The following is a 15,383-nucleotide window of genomic DNA, read 5'->3' as shown; positions in this document are numbered from 1 at the left end:
ACTTAATAAAATGATTGTTGTTGCAAGCCACCATTTAGTGCAGTGATAGATTACTGAAACACCCCTTATGTTAGTTCAGGTCCTCCAAAAAGCAGATGCCAAGATGTGATTAGACACACAAGAGATTTATTGTTGGGTGTCCTTCCTGTGCCTAGGAGGGACAAAGAGAGCCTGGAGCAGGTCGGGGGAGCCTTCAGACCGCGATGCGGGTCTGGAGTCTGCGGAGTGTTAGGTTATATCAAAGCTGTAAGACGGTCTCGTCCAGGCTGGTGGGGAGTCCCAAGCCTGTTAGGGAGGTCCTATTTGTCCAGAATACTGGAGGGTCAAACTGGAGTTTTGGATTTGCACGTGATCTGTGGTACGCTAGAAATTGTAGGCTGGACCTCAGAAACTCAACATGTTGCTCAGTCCTTTACGGCAGCACTTAACATCGTGTATTATAACGATTTCTGGAATATCTTCTTCATTCATCAGACTTTGAGGTTCTGGAAGGCACATGCTATATGTTTTTCACCTTTGCATGCTGCTTCTCTCCCGAAGTTCCTGACTCAGTGAATGTTTGTTAAATGGTTAACTGAGAATAATGATCAAATTATGTTTTGTGTGTAGTTATAGGAATAATCCTTTGACCACATATATGAGGGTTTATTCTGGACTCTATTCTATTCCACTGGCCTCTGTATCTCTCTTTACACCAGTACCATCTTTTTTTAAAATGATTTTATTTATTTATTTATTTGAGAGAGAGAGAGAGAGCATGAGCAGGGGAGAGGAGCAGAGGGAGAAGCAGACTCCCCACTGAGCAGGGAGGCCAGTCAGGACCCTGGGGTCATGACCTGAGCCAAAGACAGACACTTAACCGACTGAGCCACCCAAGCGCCCCAGCACCATCCAGTTTTGATTAGTGGAGCTTTGTAGTAAGTTTTGAAATCAGGAAGTGTGAATTTTGCAGCTTTGCTCTTTTTCAGAATTGGTTTTGCTCTTCAGGGTCCCTTGAGATTCCACATGAATTTTAGCATAAGTTTTTGTCTTTTGCATTAAAACTGTAGATCACTTTGGGTAGTATTGACAATTTAACAATATTAAGTCCTCCAGTCCACAAACATGGGATTTTCCCACTAGTTTATCTTCTTTGATTTCTTTCACCTCCTTCCTTAATTCCTAAGTATTTGATTCTTTTTGATACAATCGTTAATGGCATTGTTTGCTTAATTTCCCTTTCAGGTTGTTCATTGTTAGTGTATAGAAAAGCAACCGATTTTTGCTTGTTGACTTTGTATCCTGCTACTTTGCTGAATTTATTAGTTCTAACAGGTATGTGTGTGAGTGTGTGAGTGTGTGTGTGTGTATGTGTGTATGTGGTGTAATTGTTAGGGCTTTCTGTATATAAGATCTTATCCTCGTGGACAGAGGTAATTTTACTTCTTCCTTTTCCTTTTGGATGTCTTTTATCTTTCTTATCTAATTGTTTTGCTGAGGACGTCCCGTACGATGTTGGGTAGGAGTGGTAAAAACCAGGCATCCTTGTCTTGTTCCTGATCTTAGAGGAAAAGATTTAATTCTTCCAGCACTGAGCATGATGTTTATTGTGGATTTTTCATATTTTTATTATGTTGTTGGAGTTTCCTTCAGTTCCTAGTGTGCTGAGTGTTTTTTTATCATAGAAGGGTTTGAATTTTGTCAAATGCTTTCCTGCATGAATTGAGATGATTATGCGGTTTTTCCCTTCTTTTTGTTAATGTGGTGTGTTACATCGATCGATTTTCACCTTGTTGCAACATCTCTGCATTCCAGGAATAAATCTTACTTGCATGGTGCATAATCCTTTTCCTATGCTGCTGAATCTGGTCTGCTAGTACTTTGTTGAGAATTTCTGCATCCGATTCATAGGGACTCTTGGTCTGTGGTTTTCTTTTCTTGTAGTGTCTTTGTCTAGCTTTGATATAAGGGTAATGTTAGCCTTGTAGAATAAGGGAGTGTTCCTCCCTGTTCAATTTTTTGGAAAGTTTGAGAAGAATTGGCGTCAGTTCTCCTTTAAGTGTTTGGTGGCATTCACTGGTGAAGACTTCAGTCCTGGCTTTCCTTTGTCAGGAGGTTCTTGATTACTGATTTAATCTCCTTACTAGTTATGGGTCTATTTAGATTTTCTATTTCTTCATGATTTAATCTTGGCAGGTTTGGTGTTTCTAGGAATTTGTCCCTTGAGTCTATGTTATCCAATTTGTTGGCATATAATTGCTCACAGTGCTCTCTTATTTGTTAATTTTATTTCTGTAGAATCAGTAGTAATGTCCCCACTTTCAAGCTGATTTTAGTGATTTGAGCCTTCTCTCTTTTTTCCTTAGTCCATCTAGCTAAAGGTTTGTCAATTTTTTTGATTTAAAAAATTCCAGATTGTAATTTAATGTTTAATCTATAAGGTTGTTTTTCTAAAATTAAGACTTTATTTTTTAGGGAAGTTTTAAGTTCACAGCAAAATCGAGGGGAAGGTACGGACGTTTTCCACAGACTGCCCCCCCATCCCTTCACACGCAGAGCCTCCCTCCTTATCGGCATTCCCACCAGGGTCGGCCTGAGGCTGTCCCACAGGCACCTTAGGTTCTGTGCACTTTCCTTTGATCCTTTTCCCTTTTCCCCCTCAGCTTTGATAATTTCCACTGCCCTATATTCAAGTTCGCTGATTCTTTCTTCTACAGAGAATGCTTCTCCCACGGAAACACATTCACGAGTCTCTCGCTGCAGAGAGAGCTGCGTGGACGTCAGGAAAATGAGTTTCTGGGAGAAGTGAGAAGGAGTGGAGTGTAGATGTGGGGATAGGAGGGTGGGGCTGGGGGAGGCGGGCGGCCAGTGAGAAATCTGTGATCCTGGGGTAGGGGAAGGATTTGAGGGATGGGGATAATGTCCAGTTTCACGGTCCTGGTGCAACGTGCAATCCCACTGCTGAGGCAGGTCTTCAGCAGTGTCCGCGGGGTCCTGGAAGCCTTGCGGGACAGGCTCGGAGAAAGTTAAAGAGAAGAGGGTGGGACTGACGTCTGGGTTGGCCCTGGGCTGAGGACAGGGAACCCAGGATGGCCGGGTCAGGGGAGAACCAGTGACATCAGGTCCGGGGCAGGACTCAGCCACAAGTGACTATGGGAATGTAAAATCTTGGGAATTCACATGCCTGTTGTGGGAAGAACTGGACCTCCCAGAAGACTCAGAGTGAGAGCCTGGCCAGGAGGAAAAGGGGAACTTGGGCACCTTTGAGCTGCACCGATGGAGAGCTCCCTCCTTGCCCGCCCGGGGACAGGGCAGGTTCAGCTGAAGACCCGAAGTGACGTGGGGCTTTTGTTTGTTTGATCTTTGATTTCACCATAGAGCATGTCTTCTCTGACACAGAAACAGTACTTCCCGGTAGAAACCCTTTTGCCACAGAGTAAAAACTTTATTTATCTGTGTATTTAACATTTATTGCCATTTACCCAGTGCAAGCTGCTCGAGGAAAGTCATCGAGGAAGGAGACACTCATGCTTTCCCCGGGAGAGCGAGACAGGTGAAAACCAGCCGCGGTGCAGGGAAGGACGGACAAGGTGCTAAATGGAGCTCAGGGGCCATGAGCATTAACTCTGGCTGGGGACCAACCCCACAGAATCCACTGGATGAACGTGTGTTCTTCCCCACGCTCCTAATTCTTTCTTGATTTACTTTTCTTTCCTGTTAAGAGGGAAAATAAGAACACATGACATGGGATACAACACTTAAAACCCATCCTAAGATGTTGCAGTCAGTACAATCCGTCATCCACCCGGCCCGCTCTTCTGTGCCTGGAACAAAGGTTCTGAAGACCACCCTCCAGAGGCGAAGAGGGTGGCGTTGGATGGAGTGCGGGCCGGGGGCACATGTCTTTGCATCTCGGTCTCTGCATCTACCAGCCGCGCCATCCTGGGTAAGGTAGTACTCGGCCTCTCTCAACGAGAGACCCCCCACGTGCAAGATGAGGATAACAGCAACTCACTGGATTGTCGCATTAAGTGAGCGAAAGCACGTGAAATGCTGGGTGCACTAAACGCGAGATGCATTGTAGCTATTATTTGTATTATTCTGGAAAGAACACCCATGAGTTTAATCATACTCTTTTGAATGTATATTTTCTGTTCATATGGCGACTTCTTGGATGAATGAACTCGCTAAATTTAAAACCTATTTAATTAAGTCTTGCTTTCGTGTGTCCAGAAGTTACCTCCCTCCAGCTTTGACTGGGGCGCCTCATTGCCTAACGCTTAATTCAACGCCTTGGTCTGTCTGCTTCATGGGATATCTAGTCCGTCCCTTTTGGGGTCCCTTTCTCATTTTCTTAGCGTTCTGGGACAGTGATACATGCCATGGACTATTCCACGAGTGCCGCGGATTTATGTAAGGGGAGGCACTGTTTTCTGTTCTGTTGGTGATAACTTTACCGACAATTGCCAGTGTTTCATGAACTTTTTGGCAACAACAACAATTTGAGTCACAACTTTAAGGCACAGTTACGTGCTATTCTCCAGAACGTGTTCTCTGAGATGCTATCCTGCCAGGACTCAGTTGGCGTTCCATAAAGAAGGTTAAAATCTAGGGAGTGCGGGGTTAACTCGAGTGGCAGGTGCACCTCAAGTACAACAGATGCTGTTTCTTGACCTTGCTTTTCCATAGCTTCCTTTTTTAGGAGTTGTAGGACTATTCAATGTTCTGGGAACACAGTTTAGGAAATGCCATCGATAGTAAATTCTAGGTTCGACTGATGTCTTAAATCCATCTTATTCCAGGAATGATCTTCTCCTGAGGACATCGCCCTGTCATTTGGAAGCACTTTCATTGCTCTTGTGATCATTCAGACTCTTCGGCGGCTGGGGAGGAAGGAGCTTTGTTCCTCAGTCCAGCCCCCCAGGGGGACACTCTCTAAAGTGTCTGCACCGAGCGAGAAAGAACAGTGAGCCGCATACCTCAGTCATGTCATTTTCCTGATGTCACCAAATGATACTGCATTATCGAAAACTTAAAATCAACATCCTTGCCGTATAAAGTAGTCTGGTGACGTTTTGAGGATCTAAGGTCTCAAATTTCTGCCCGCAGTGGGCTTTTAGGTGTAACTTCCAGTGTGTTTCCCAAGTGGATTCCCATTTCCCAGTCTTTCCTCTCAGGTGCGCCCACCCAGAGGAGACGACGTGAAATCATAAATATTACCGTATAACTTCTGGATTCCTTCGATGTCATCTGGTGAAAGTTTGAAGTTCTTGGAGTCTCTGACTCTGTAGGTTGGATACATCACGGCATCGGGATCAGACGAGTGACCCAGGCCCAAAGAATGGCCAAGTTCGTGGGTCGCAGTGATCAGGAAGTTAACTCCTACAACCCAAGAGTGACATACAGGAACTCTAAAAGCAGCTCTGTAAACAACGTCGTACACAGCATGCAATAAAAAATAAGAGAACTGCAAGTATACACACCTCCTCAGAGCCTTTGCAGCTCACTTACTTGTGTCTAGGCCTTCACGAGTGGAGGGCGGAGAAGGAGAATCAAAGGAGTGGCGCTCTAATGTCATCACCCCTTCTGCGTTTACAAAAATGTGCTGTTTTTCTTATGTAATCACCCAGACAGCAGTCTTCTGGAGTGGAAAGCAAAAGCTTCAGGGGCACTAGGGACCCAGGCTCGAGACCCGGCTCTGCTGCTCACCAGCTGGACACTTTGGCCACATGAACTGACCTCCCCGAGCCTCAGGTCCTCGTCTGTTCAACAGAGAATCACTCCCACTGGGTAGGTTTGTCATCCTACTGGGAGTTGCCCACTGTCCGGAAAACACTGGCCATTCACCGACAGGACTTTGAGCATCAGGAGAGAGGAAGCTGGCTTTGACGAAGCCAGGACTGTAACGCTGGGCTTGGCTCCTGATTTACTGAGCCATCTTCCCTCCGACTCACAGACAGGCTTTGCCAGTAAGGTGGGAGGCGCCAGCCTGGGCATTGGTGGAGGGGCCAGCGCTGCAATGGTGGGTGGGGACTGGGGATGCTCCGTGAGCCCACCCTGAGCAGGAAGGAAGGGGGATGAGCAAGACCCTCAGGACGTGGAAGCGAGCCCGTGTCACCCCCTCACCAAGCCTGGAGTGACAGCCAGGCGTCGCCTTGGCGGTGGATTTCCATCACCAAACACTAGTACAGATCTCCCTCTCAGGGACAGTGAGCAGCCACATTATTTTATTTAATTAATTTAGTGTTAGAATCGTCTGCACTTGGTATTATTTATACCAGAGCTTTCTTCCATTAGTTTTCTGGGGTGTGTCTGTAATCTCCCACGTTGTAAGGTGACAAATACGATGGGCTGGCTTCCTTTTGAACAATAGAGGATGATCTCAGAATTGTACACAATTCTTAAATATCATAGTCTCTGCTCCTCCTTTTCCTCCAATTAAAAAAAAACAACTAATTTTTGGGAAATAGAAAGAACTCTAATTTGTTGAATGACTAAGCTATCCCAACACCGTGTAAAGCACTGTAGAAATATTATCTCATTTACTTCCAACCACAATCCCAGGAGGTGGGACTTATAGTCCCACTTCACAGATGGAAACTGGCTCAGAGAAGTCCATAACTTGACTAAAGACGCGCGGCGAGTGGCTGGTAGACCTGCGGCGGGTTGAACCCCCTGTGGTTCGAGCCCGGAACCTCGTCCCATCCTCTGTCTGCACGGCCTTGTGAGCACGTGGAATGAAATAAAGCACTTGAGGCACATAGTCATTGGCAGTTAATGATGGGTCAGTAATTACCATTAACTAAGGCAATTATCAAATTCACGTTGGTATAGGGAGCTCAGATTTCTAAAAACAACGTGCAGCAGAAGAGCGAGGCCTATACCTATCCTGCTACCGTCCGTCCAGCGCTCGTCCTCATCAAAGTGAGCGTCTCCTCCTAGGCCCGGCCCAGGGGCAAAGGCGTGAGCCAGGGTGTTTCCTGGTCCGTCAAACGGGTGGGAGTCCCCGTGAGCTGAAAGAAAACAGGGGGGTTGCCCTTAGTGAGTGAGTCGGTCTCTGGCCATCTGATCCTGTAGTTTACGTAATTACAGAGGCTGCAAAGACCAGCCCGGCGTGGGCACTCAGCGCGTGGTGCTGGTCCCAGGCAGGTTTTCTCAGCACTGCCCACTACCAGAGATCGAAGGCTTCCTGAATATGGGACTTTAAATGCACCACATCTAACTTCCAGGGCCATCGAGGTGTTAAATCTGATCGATGTGCTTGGCCGAATGGCGGCAGGATGGAGAGGGAGAGCCGTACCCCACTCAGCAAGATACTTGTGCACCATTTAGGACAATTTTTCATGAAAACCTGGGAGAACCAGGCACAGAGTGTCACAGTGAATTTTGTTAGTGCTTTTATTTGTGATGCAGAGATATTTATTCTTGAATTGGTATCAGGCTGTATCCATTTGAGTCCAATGGATTCGATCCATTTCTTGAGAGACATGGACCGCCATGATCAGTGCCATCTGTGACATGTTCTTTGGCGTTGTCAGTATTGTGGCCAAAGTTCAAAACTCAGCTTAGTTCACAGCAGCTGGGCAGTCCAACATTAGAACCAAAGAGAACAACATTTTTCTTTAAATCTGCACCATAAAATGCTAGCAATTAACAGCAGCCCCTGTATGTGGGTTCTGTCTCCTTAAATCCTGTAATCTGGATGCTCTCAGTTTCTCCTTTCTGACCCCATTGAGGGGGTTGGCAACAGGCCATCGGGGAGACCACTTAGGGCCTTTGGAAGTTGTAACCCTTTTCTTGGTTTAATGATGTTAGTTAGCCATATTTTAACCTGTCCCATAAATATATATAGGTACGCATACATACACCTGTCAGGATTCACACTACAGAACAGGGTTGGCAAACTTTTTCTGTAAAGGACCAGATAATAAGTAATTTAGGATTTATGAGCTTGGTGGTCTCTGTCACGATTACTAAACTCTCCCATGGTAGCCCCAAAGCAGTCATCAGTAATGGGTAAATGAAGGACCATCACTGTGTGCTGATAAATATTTACCCATGAAGTGCTGAAACTGCCCACACACACAAAAAAAAGGATAGAAATTTATTTACAAAAACAGATGGTGGGCCAGATGTGGCTCACGGGCCGTCGCTTGGCATCCCCTGCCGGAAACAGTGGCTCTACACTGATGGACTAGAGAAGGTCTAGTGCCTGTATGCGTCATTATACGTTACGTATGTCATGTATGTAGCGTACGTAAAGACCACACACAGAAAGGGTTTCAATCCTGAACAGAGGGACGCACTCGCATGAACGCGCAGGACCGCCCGCAGCGACCTTCCTCACCTCCTCTTGCGAAGCTGATCATTATATCCGCCGTCCCCACTAAAACTCTCCTGAAGGAAAGCGGGACCTCTTGGCTCCACATCGTCAAGGCCTTTGCCACTAGTTGATTCACGGTGACACGTGGCAGGTCTTTCGTGTACGATACGACCCTGGCAGCAGACGAGAAAACAGAGTTTGGCCTTAGGGGGAGGGCTGGGCTGTGTTTGCCGAGGCGAGCCCCAGGGGACCAACCTGTAGGTGACCACTCTGGAAATCCACTTTGGCTGGGTTGGGAAGAGTGAGTACTCTGCGATGTCTGGGACCCCACATCTGGGCTTCTGCATTATTTCTATGACGCGGGAGTTCAGGACTCCGGTCACCGGCAGACGGAAGAACCTCTGCATCAGCTTGAGTCGGGCTTCGAAGCTGTCGGCCTCCCTCGTTTCTGAGTCAGACGGATAAAACCTCTTGAGATAGTCCTGTTGGAAAGAGAGGGATTGTTCTGTCATCTTCTTAGATCGCAGAAGGCCGTGCGTCTTTGCCTCGGATCCTGGGGGCTCAAGTCGTGGTGTGAAGGTAGCTACGTAGCCACCAGGTGAAACAAGTGTGCATTAATGAGGAGAAGATTTAATATTGATCAGGATGCATCGTCACTCCATTTCATGAGCCAAAGGGCCCCTCCATGTCCCTTTTATCCAATTAAATGTTTTTTTTTAGAAGATTTTTTTTTTTAATTTTAAAGGTTTTATTTATTTGAGAGAGAGAGAGAGAACATAAGCAGGGGGAGCGGCAAAGGGAGAAGCAGCCCCCCGGCAGAGCAGGGAGCCCGACTCGGGACTTGATCCCAGGACGCTGGGATCATGGCCTGAGGGGAAGGCAGCCGCTTCACCGACTGAGCCACCCAGGGGCCCCTCTCCCGGTAAATGTTTTGAGGAGAAACCCACCGTACAGTTTATAAAGCACAGACTTGCTTGTAATAGCCAAGCGGGAAGAGCACCCAGCGAGTCCTCAGGGGCGCAGCAGAGACCCCGCCCAGAGGTCCAACTCACACAGCCACATCCGAGACTCTCCAGAGGTCTGGGCCTCGCTGGGGTTAATGGGTCTTAAGATTTTAGTGCTGGGAGAGGACACTGTGAAGTTATTTTGTTTACTGTGTATATTCTCCAGGTGAAGACAGCAAAGCTCACACAGCTGAACGATGTGCCCAGGGCCACCTAGTAACTTAGCAGCAGAGCTGGCCCTGAGTTCCCTCACTGCCCATCCTGTGGGCTGCCCGACACAGCCGGTCTCCCAGGAGTGCCCCACGCACACCTGGGTCCTGCGACTTTCTCAGGGGGCCCCTGTGTGCGGACATGAGGATGGCAGGGACTGTACCGGGAGCTCAGGTCCTTGTCTCCTTCAAACCTCAAGCTGCGCTGGGACGCAGGCGTGGCATTGTTCCTATTTACATATGAAGAGTCGCCGCTCAGACAAGCAAATCCCTGGCACCAGGTCACCCCGAGAGGAACTGCATTTGAACTCGGGTTCTGTTTCCAAAGCCCATTTCATTCGAACAATGGCGAGGGCTCTAGGATGCACGATGGTTTCGTTGGAACGATTCAAACCCTGGCGCACACTGTGCCGTCTCATTGCGGTAGGCGGTAAGGTCACTTGTCTCTGAACCTCTCAGGAATGTGCGCTTTATGTAAGTGACCTTAGTCCTCTCTCTTCAAGGTCCCAGGGATTGTGTTTTGTTCAACACAACAAACACTATTCATCCATGACAATTAGGAATGAATCTGTTATTTAAAAACAAATGAGTCATTTTATCCCTTCCTGAGCTACGGGCTTTACAAAGACACTCTTTTGGAGGAAATCTTTTTGCATTCTTGATGTGAACTTTCCTGCCTTCTGTTAAACCCAGCTGACGTCTCCCTGGTGTATTGGCAACACGTGCAGGAAGTAAAGGGACTCAATGCGCTTGCAAATGTACCCCTTTTGGAGAACCTGTTAGATTGGATTTTATGAAATTGCTGTAAATCTCAGGTAAAAAAAAAACCACAGTCAGATATCAGTAATTTCACATGGTTCAATCTAACAGATTATTGGGACTTTTTCAAAGTCAACATTAATGTGAAATAAAAGTAGACTTTTCTTATGCTTTAAGTTTAAATTTTTGAATAACAGGAGTCAACAACCCATTATTTTACCAAATATTAATTATTTATACTTATGGGGTTGCTTATTCAGAAGTGTATTGGAGAGACCATGGCTTTTGAAACCAGAGAAACTTGTCCTTGACTCCTATCACTATCATTATCAAGTATATGAATCAACATAACTTTGGCTATCTCTTTTTCTCGGGATAGCGCTAAAGATTCGACGACATAAGGCATATGAAGCACTTTATGGTCTATGATAGTTGCATAATAGTTGACATTGCTGTCACCTCCTTACTCGGGAGCAGAATCCCGTGAGCAGCGACATAGCATCGCTGTCCCCACTGGGCAGAGCCAGGAGTCCCCACCGGCTGGTCACGGCCGCTGTAACCTCTACCTTGTTTTCTGATTTCAAGCCTCTCCATTGCCAGAGTCCCCACCTTGAGAGGCAGCACTCAGCCCTCCGGGAAAAGAATCTCAAGTCACAGTAAATAACAACATTAACAGCTTGAGTTCACTGAGGAGGAAACCCGCTCCAGCTTCCGTGCCAGTGCTCGGGGGCGCCCCCCACGGTCCCCGGCCTCCAGGTCCGAACGCCGAGGCTCAGAGAAGTGTGGTGACAATCCCCATCTGTGCAGCAGCGAGCGCGGGAAGAGCGCAATGTGAGCCCGGTTCGGGCGGCGCTGGAGGTGCTCTGGGCTTCGTTTTGTCTTTTTAAGAGCGCGCGCGCAGGGGACAGACAGACAGACAGACAGAGCTCCGGCAGACTGCCCACGAGCCCGGAGCCCCACGCGGGCCTCGATCTCCCGACCCTGAGCTCGCGACCAGAGCGCAGATCGCGCGTGGGACGCGTAACCCGCCGGGCCGCCCGCTCGTCGCCGCTCGATGGGAGCACCTGTCCTCAGAGCCGCGCGCGTAGGAAGTCACACCCGCTCCTGCGGGCGGCGCGGCGGGGACCTACCTGCGCCCGGGCCCACGGCGACCCCCTCGTGCCCGCCGCCCCCGGGGGCAGGGGCAGCAGGCACAGGGCGCACAGCAGGGCGGCCGCGCGCATCGGGGCGGAGGCGGGCGGGTCTGCGGGGCGCGGGCCGCGCGCGTTTATAGTCCGGCCGGAGCGGGGACAGGTGACTCAGGTGAGTGTTTCCTTCCTTCTAGCGCCGGCAGAGCCTTGGAAGCGCGTGTTGTTTTTCATTAATGGCAACAAGGAAGTTTTATGTCCTTATTTGCAGGAAGCACACAGCGTGTTTGCCTTTCAAGGGATTTTTTTTTTTTTTTGGCCCTGTTTGCTGTATAAATTTAACTCATTTTATTTGCTAGAATCAAATTGCTACTCAGACATGTCTTCATCATTTAAAATTTTGGGGAGCATAATTCGGGACATACTGTACCATGCATCTTAAAAGAGTTTTTAAAAATTTTGAAATGCATGAAAAAGTGCATAAGACATCCAGACAATCAAATAATTATGAAGCAAACATTCTGTAACGGTCTCTAAAGTCAAGATTTGAGTCCAACTCCTTTATTTTTTATCAAAGATGAAGTTGAAGCCAAAACGACAGATTCGCTTATTTCCCCAATGTCACAGCTAGGTGAGAATAGTCCTGACTCCCAGTCCAGAGCTGCCTCTCCATCTTGTCATTATATTAGGCATTTCCTGGGAGAGTCCCATGGCTTTGAACTGCATTACATCATGGGAAACACCAGATATGCTGGAGCTGAAAAATTTACTTATTCAAATATCTCCTAAATCATCTAGAGATTGGGTGCTGTGACTTAGCAAAAGTAAACTTTCCAGAGCAATAAATTAAATTTGCTCTCTACATAGATGCCATACTTCTGTATCATCACAGTTCAGCTGTACTTGAGAACCTCCTACCTTTAGTCAGCATGTGGTATGTAACAGGTGCACGATGCATGTTTATAGAATAAATGAATTACTTATAGATCTGGATCAGCTAATATGGGTTTTATGAGGTTTTCCATGATCTTTGCATTGAAGGCATTCTCTAGATATTATATTTTCTATTTCTGTTAACTTTAGTAATTCAAAGAGCATTAGATATTACAAATATTTTAAATAAATTTGAGTAACTCCCTTGAACAGTCACGTCTGGATCCAAGAAAGAAATCTTGTCTTGTCTTGTTCCTCTGAATTGTAATTAGTGAAAAATGAACAAACAGGATCAAGTCCCCGTCCCTGCCTAAAGAAGCTTATACTCTAGAGTGGGGGTGCAGGACCCCTGTACAGTGGGACAAATGCTTGTAGTAAGCAATGTTACCAAGGAGGGGGACAGCTAATCCTTCCCACGGGAACTGAGGCATGATCCATGGAGGAGGTGACATTTTAGCTGGATTTGAGAGGATAACTAGGCATTCCCCTGGGTAGGCATTATAGGTACAACACTCCAGAAGGAAAGAAGACATGATGAAGAACAAGCCGTTGGTGTTGCTGGGAGGTGAGTGGCTAGGAAAGGAGTTTGGGTTCAGGTTGTGAAGAGCCAGTCTTGTCTGCTAGGGGCTTTTGACTTTAATCCTAAACAGTGTCAAGGAATGTTTCAAAGGAAGAAAGTAGCATTATCGGATTTGTCATGTTGTAAGCAAATGTTGGTGGTTGTTGTGAAGACGGAAAATAATGCCTTTTTTATTGTAGTAAAATATGCATACTATAACATTTACCCTTTTCACCATTTTAACTGTGCAGCTCAGTTGCATTAAGTACATTCACGATATTGAACAACCATCACCAATATCTAGTTCCAGAACTTTTTTATCATCCCAAACAGAAACTCTATACCCATTACACGATAATTCTTTCCCTCCCCGGTCTTCCTAGCCCCTGGTAATCTCAATTCTACATCCGTCTCTATGAATATGATTATTTTACACATATGAATTTATTCATATCAGAGTTGTCCTTTGGTGTATGGATTATTTCATTTAACAAAATATCCTCAAGGTTCATCCACATTGTAGCAGGTATCAGAACTTCCTTCCTTTTTACGGCTGAATAATAATCCATCGTATGAATGTATCACATTTTATTTATCCATTCATCTGTCAACATCTTGGGTTGTTTTCACTGTTTGGCTATTGTGAACAATTGTGCAGTGGTCCTCAGTGTACAAATATCTGTTAGAATCCCTGTTTTCAATCAGTTTGCGCAGATACCTATGAGTGGAATTGCTGGGCCATATAAGAACACTATTATGAATAGATTAAATTCTTGAGGAACCACCAAATGGTTTTCTATAGAGACAGCGTCATTTTACATTCTTGCCAGCAACATAGGAGGATTTCAATTTCTCCACATCCTCATCAACATTTGTTATTTCCCGTGTTTAAAAACTTTTCTTAATTATAACCGTGAAGTGGTATCTCATGGTTTTGATATGTATTTCTAATGACCAGTGAAGGATGTTGAGCATCTTTTTCTGTGCTTGTTGTCCATTTGTAAATTTTCTTTAGAGGAATATCTATTCAAGCTTTTTGACTGTATTTTTAATTGGGTTGTCTTTCTGCTGTTGAGTTGTAGGAGTTCTTTATATATCGTGGATGTTAAACCCTTATCAGATATATGATTTGCAAATACTTTCTCCCTCTCTGTAGGTTGCCTTTCCACGTTCTTGATAATGTCCTTTGATGCACAAAAGTTTCTAATTTTGATGAAGTCCAATTTATCTATTTTTTCTTTGGTTGCTTCTGCTTCTGGTGTTGGATCTAGAAACCCACCACTGAATTCAAAGTCATGAAGATTTCTGCCTATATTTTAAGAGTTTTATGGTTTTAGCTCTTATATGTAGGTCACTGATCCACATACTTTATTATTTTTTTCTTTTTTTAAAGTTCTTATTTTAATTTCAGTTAGTTGAAGTACATGTAACTAACATTATTCTCAGGTGTACAATATAGTGAGTCAGCACTTCCATCTACCACCCAGTGCTCATCACGACAGGTGTGCTCCTTCCTCCCCATCACCTGTTTCCCCCATCCCTCCACCCACCTCCCCTCTGGTGACCAGCAGTGTGTTCTCTGTAGTTAAGGGTCTTGTTTCTTGGTTTGCCTCTCGCTCTTTTTCCCCCCTATGATCGTTTGTTTTGTTTCTTAAATTCCACATATGAGTGAAATCATATGGTATTTGTCTTCCTCTGACTTATTTCGCTCAGCATAATACTCTCTAGCTTCATCTGTGTCCTTGCAAATGGCGAGATCTCACTCTTTCTGATGGCTGAGTAATATTCCATTGTATATATATATACCACCTCTTCTTCATCCATTCATCAGCCAATGGACACTTGGGCTGCTTCCATATCTTGGTTATTGTAAATAATGCTGCTATAAACATCAGGGTGGGTGCATCCGTTCGAAGGCATATTTTTGTATTCTTTGGGTAAATATCCAGTAGTACAATTGCTGGGTCATAGGGTAGCTCTATTTTTAACTTCTTGAGGAACCTCCATACTGTTTTCCAGAGTGGTTGCACCAGCTTGCATTCCCACCAACAGTTAGGAGGGTTCCCCTTTCTCCGCATCCTCGCCAACACCTGTCGTTTCCTGTGCTGTGGATTCTAGCCAGTCTGACAGCTGTGTCCATGCTTTACTTTTGACAGCCTTCCTTTCTAGGCCTTTGCTTCCCCCTGCTGTAGTGTGATTTTCTGCTCTGATGTTCTGACCAGACTTGTTGTCCTACGAAAGGAGGTTGCTCAGTCCTGGTCAGTCCCCTAGTGTCATAGTGACTAAGTACCTAACCTCTCTGTGCTTCAGATTTCTTATCTGAAAAACAGGGAGGGTACCTTTCTCTTTTGGTTGGAGAGGGGATTGATGAGGGGACTAAGTGTGTAAGCACGGTAAGACTTTCATAAACGCTGGCTGGGATTGCTGTCATTGTCATTATGCGCTGGGCGTTTTTATGTACGCTAACCTCTATGAACCCAGCACGATCAT

General features: G+C 45.9%; 1 protein-coding gene across 2 annotated transcripts; it reads right to left on the bottom strand.

The window, feature by feature from the left end:
* Positions 1-3,403: 3,403 nt before the first annotated feature.
* Positions 3,404-11,626, bottom strand: MMP7 (matrix metallopeptidase 7). 2 transcript variants are annotated; one of them, XM_078059079.1, is made up of 7 exons: positions 11,405-11,626; positions 8,558-8,784; positions 8,327-8,475; positions 6,864-6,992; positions 5,491-5,565; positions 5,200-5,361; positions 3,404-3,693 (listed from the first exon to the last, which is right to left on the bottom strand). In XM_078059079.1, the coding sequence occupies exons 1-7, from the start codon at positions 11,495-11,497 to the stop codon at positions 3,665-3,667; spliced, it is 864 nt and encodes a 287-aa protein (XP_077915205.1). In that variant the 5' UTR covers positions 11,498-11,626; the 3' UTR covers positions 3,404-3,664. The 2 variants fall into 2 exon arrangements, with proteins under 2 accessions (XP_077915205.1, XP_077915206.1); XM_078059080.1 differs by lacking the exon at positions 5,491-5,565 and having other exon boundaries at positions 11,405-11,624.
* Between the last annotated feature and the right edge of the window lie 3,757 nt (positions 11,627-15,383).

This window comes from Halichoerus grypus, chromosome 11 (genome assembly GCF_964656455.1).
Source record: "Halichoerus grypus chromosome 11, mHalGry1.hap1.1, whole genome shotgun sequence".
Taxonomy (NCBI): domain Eukaryota; kingdom Metazoa; phylum Chordata; class Mammalia; order Carnivora; family Phocidae; genus Halichoerus; species Halichoerus grypus.
This window is presented reverse-complemented; position numbering and strand designations above follow the sequence as displayed.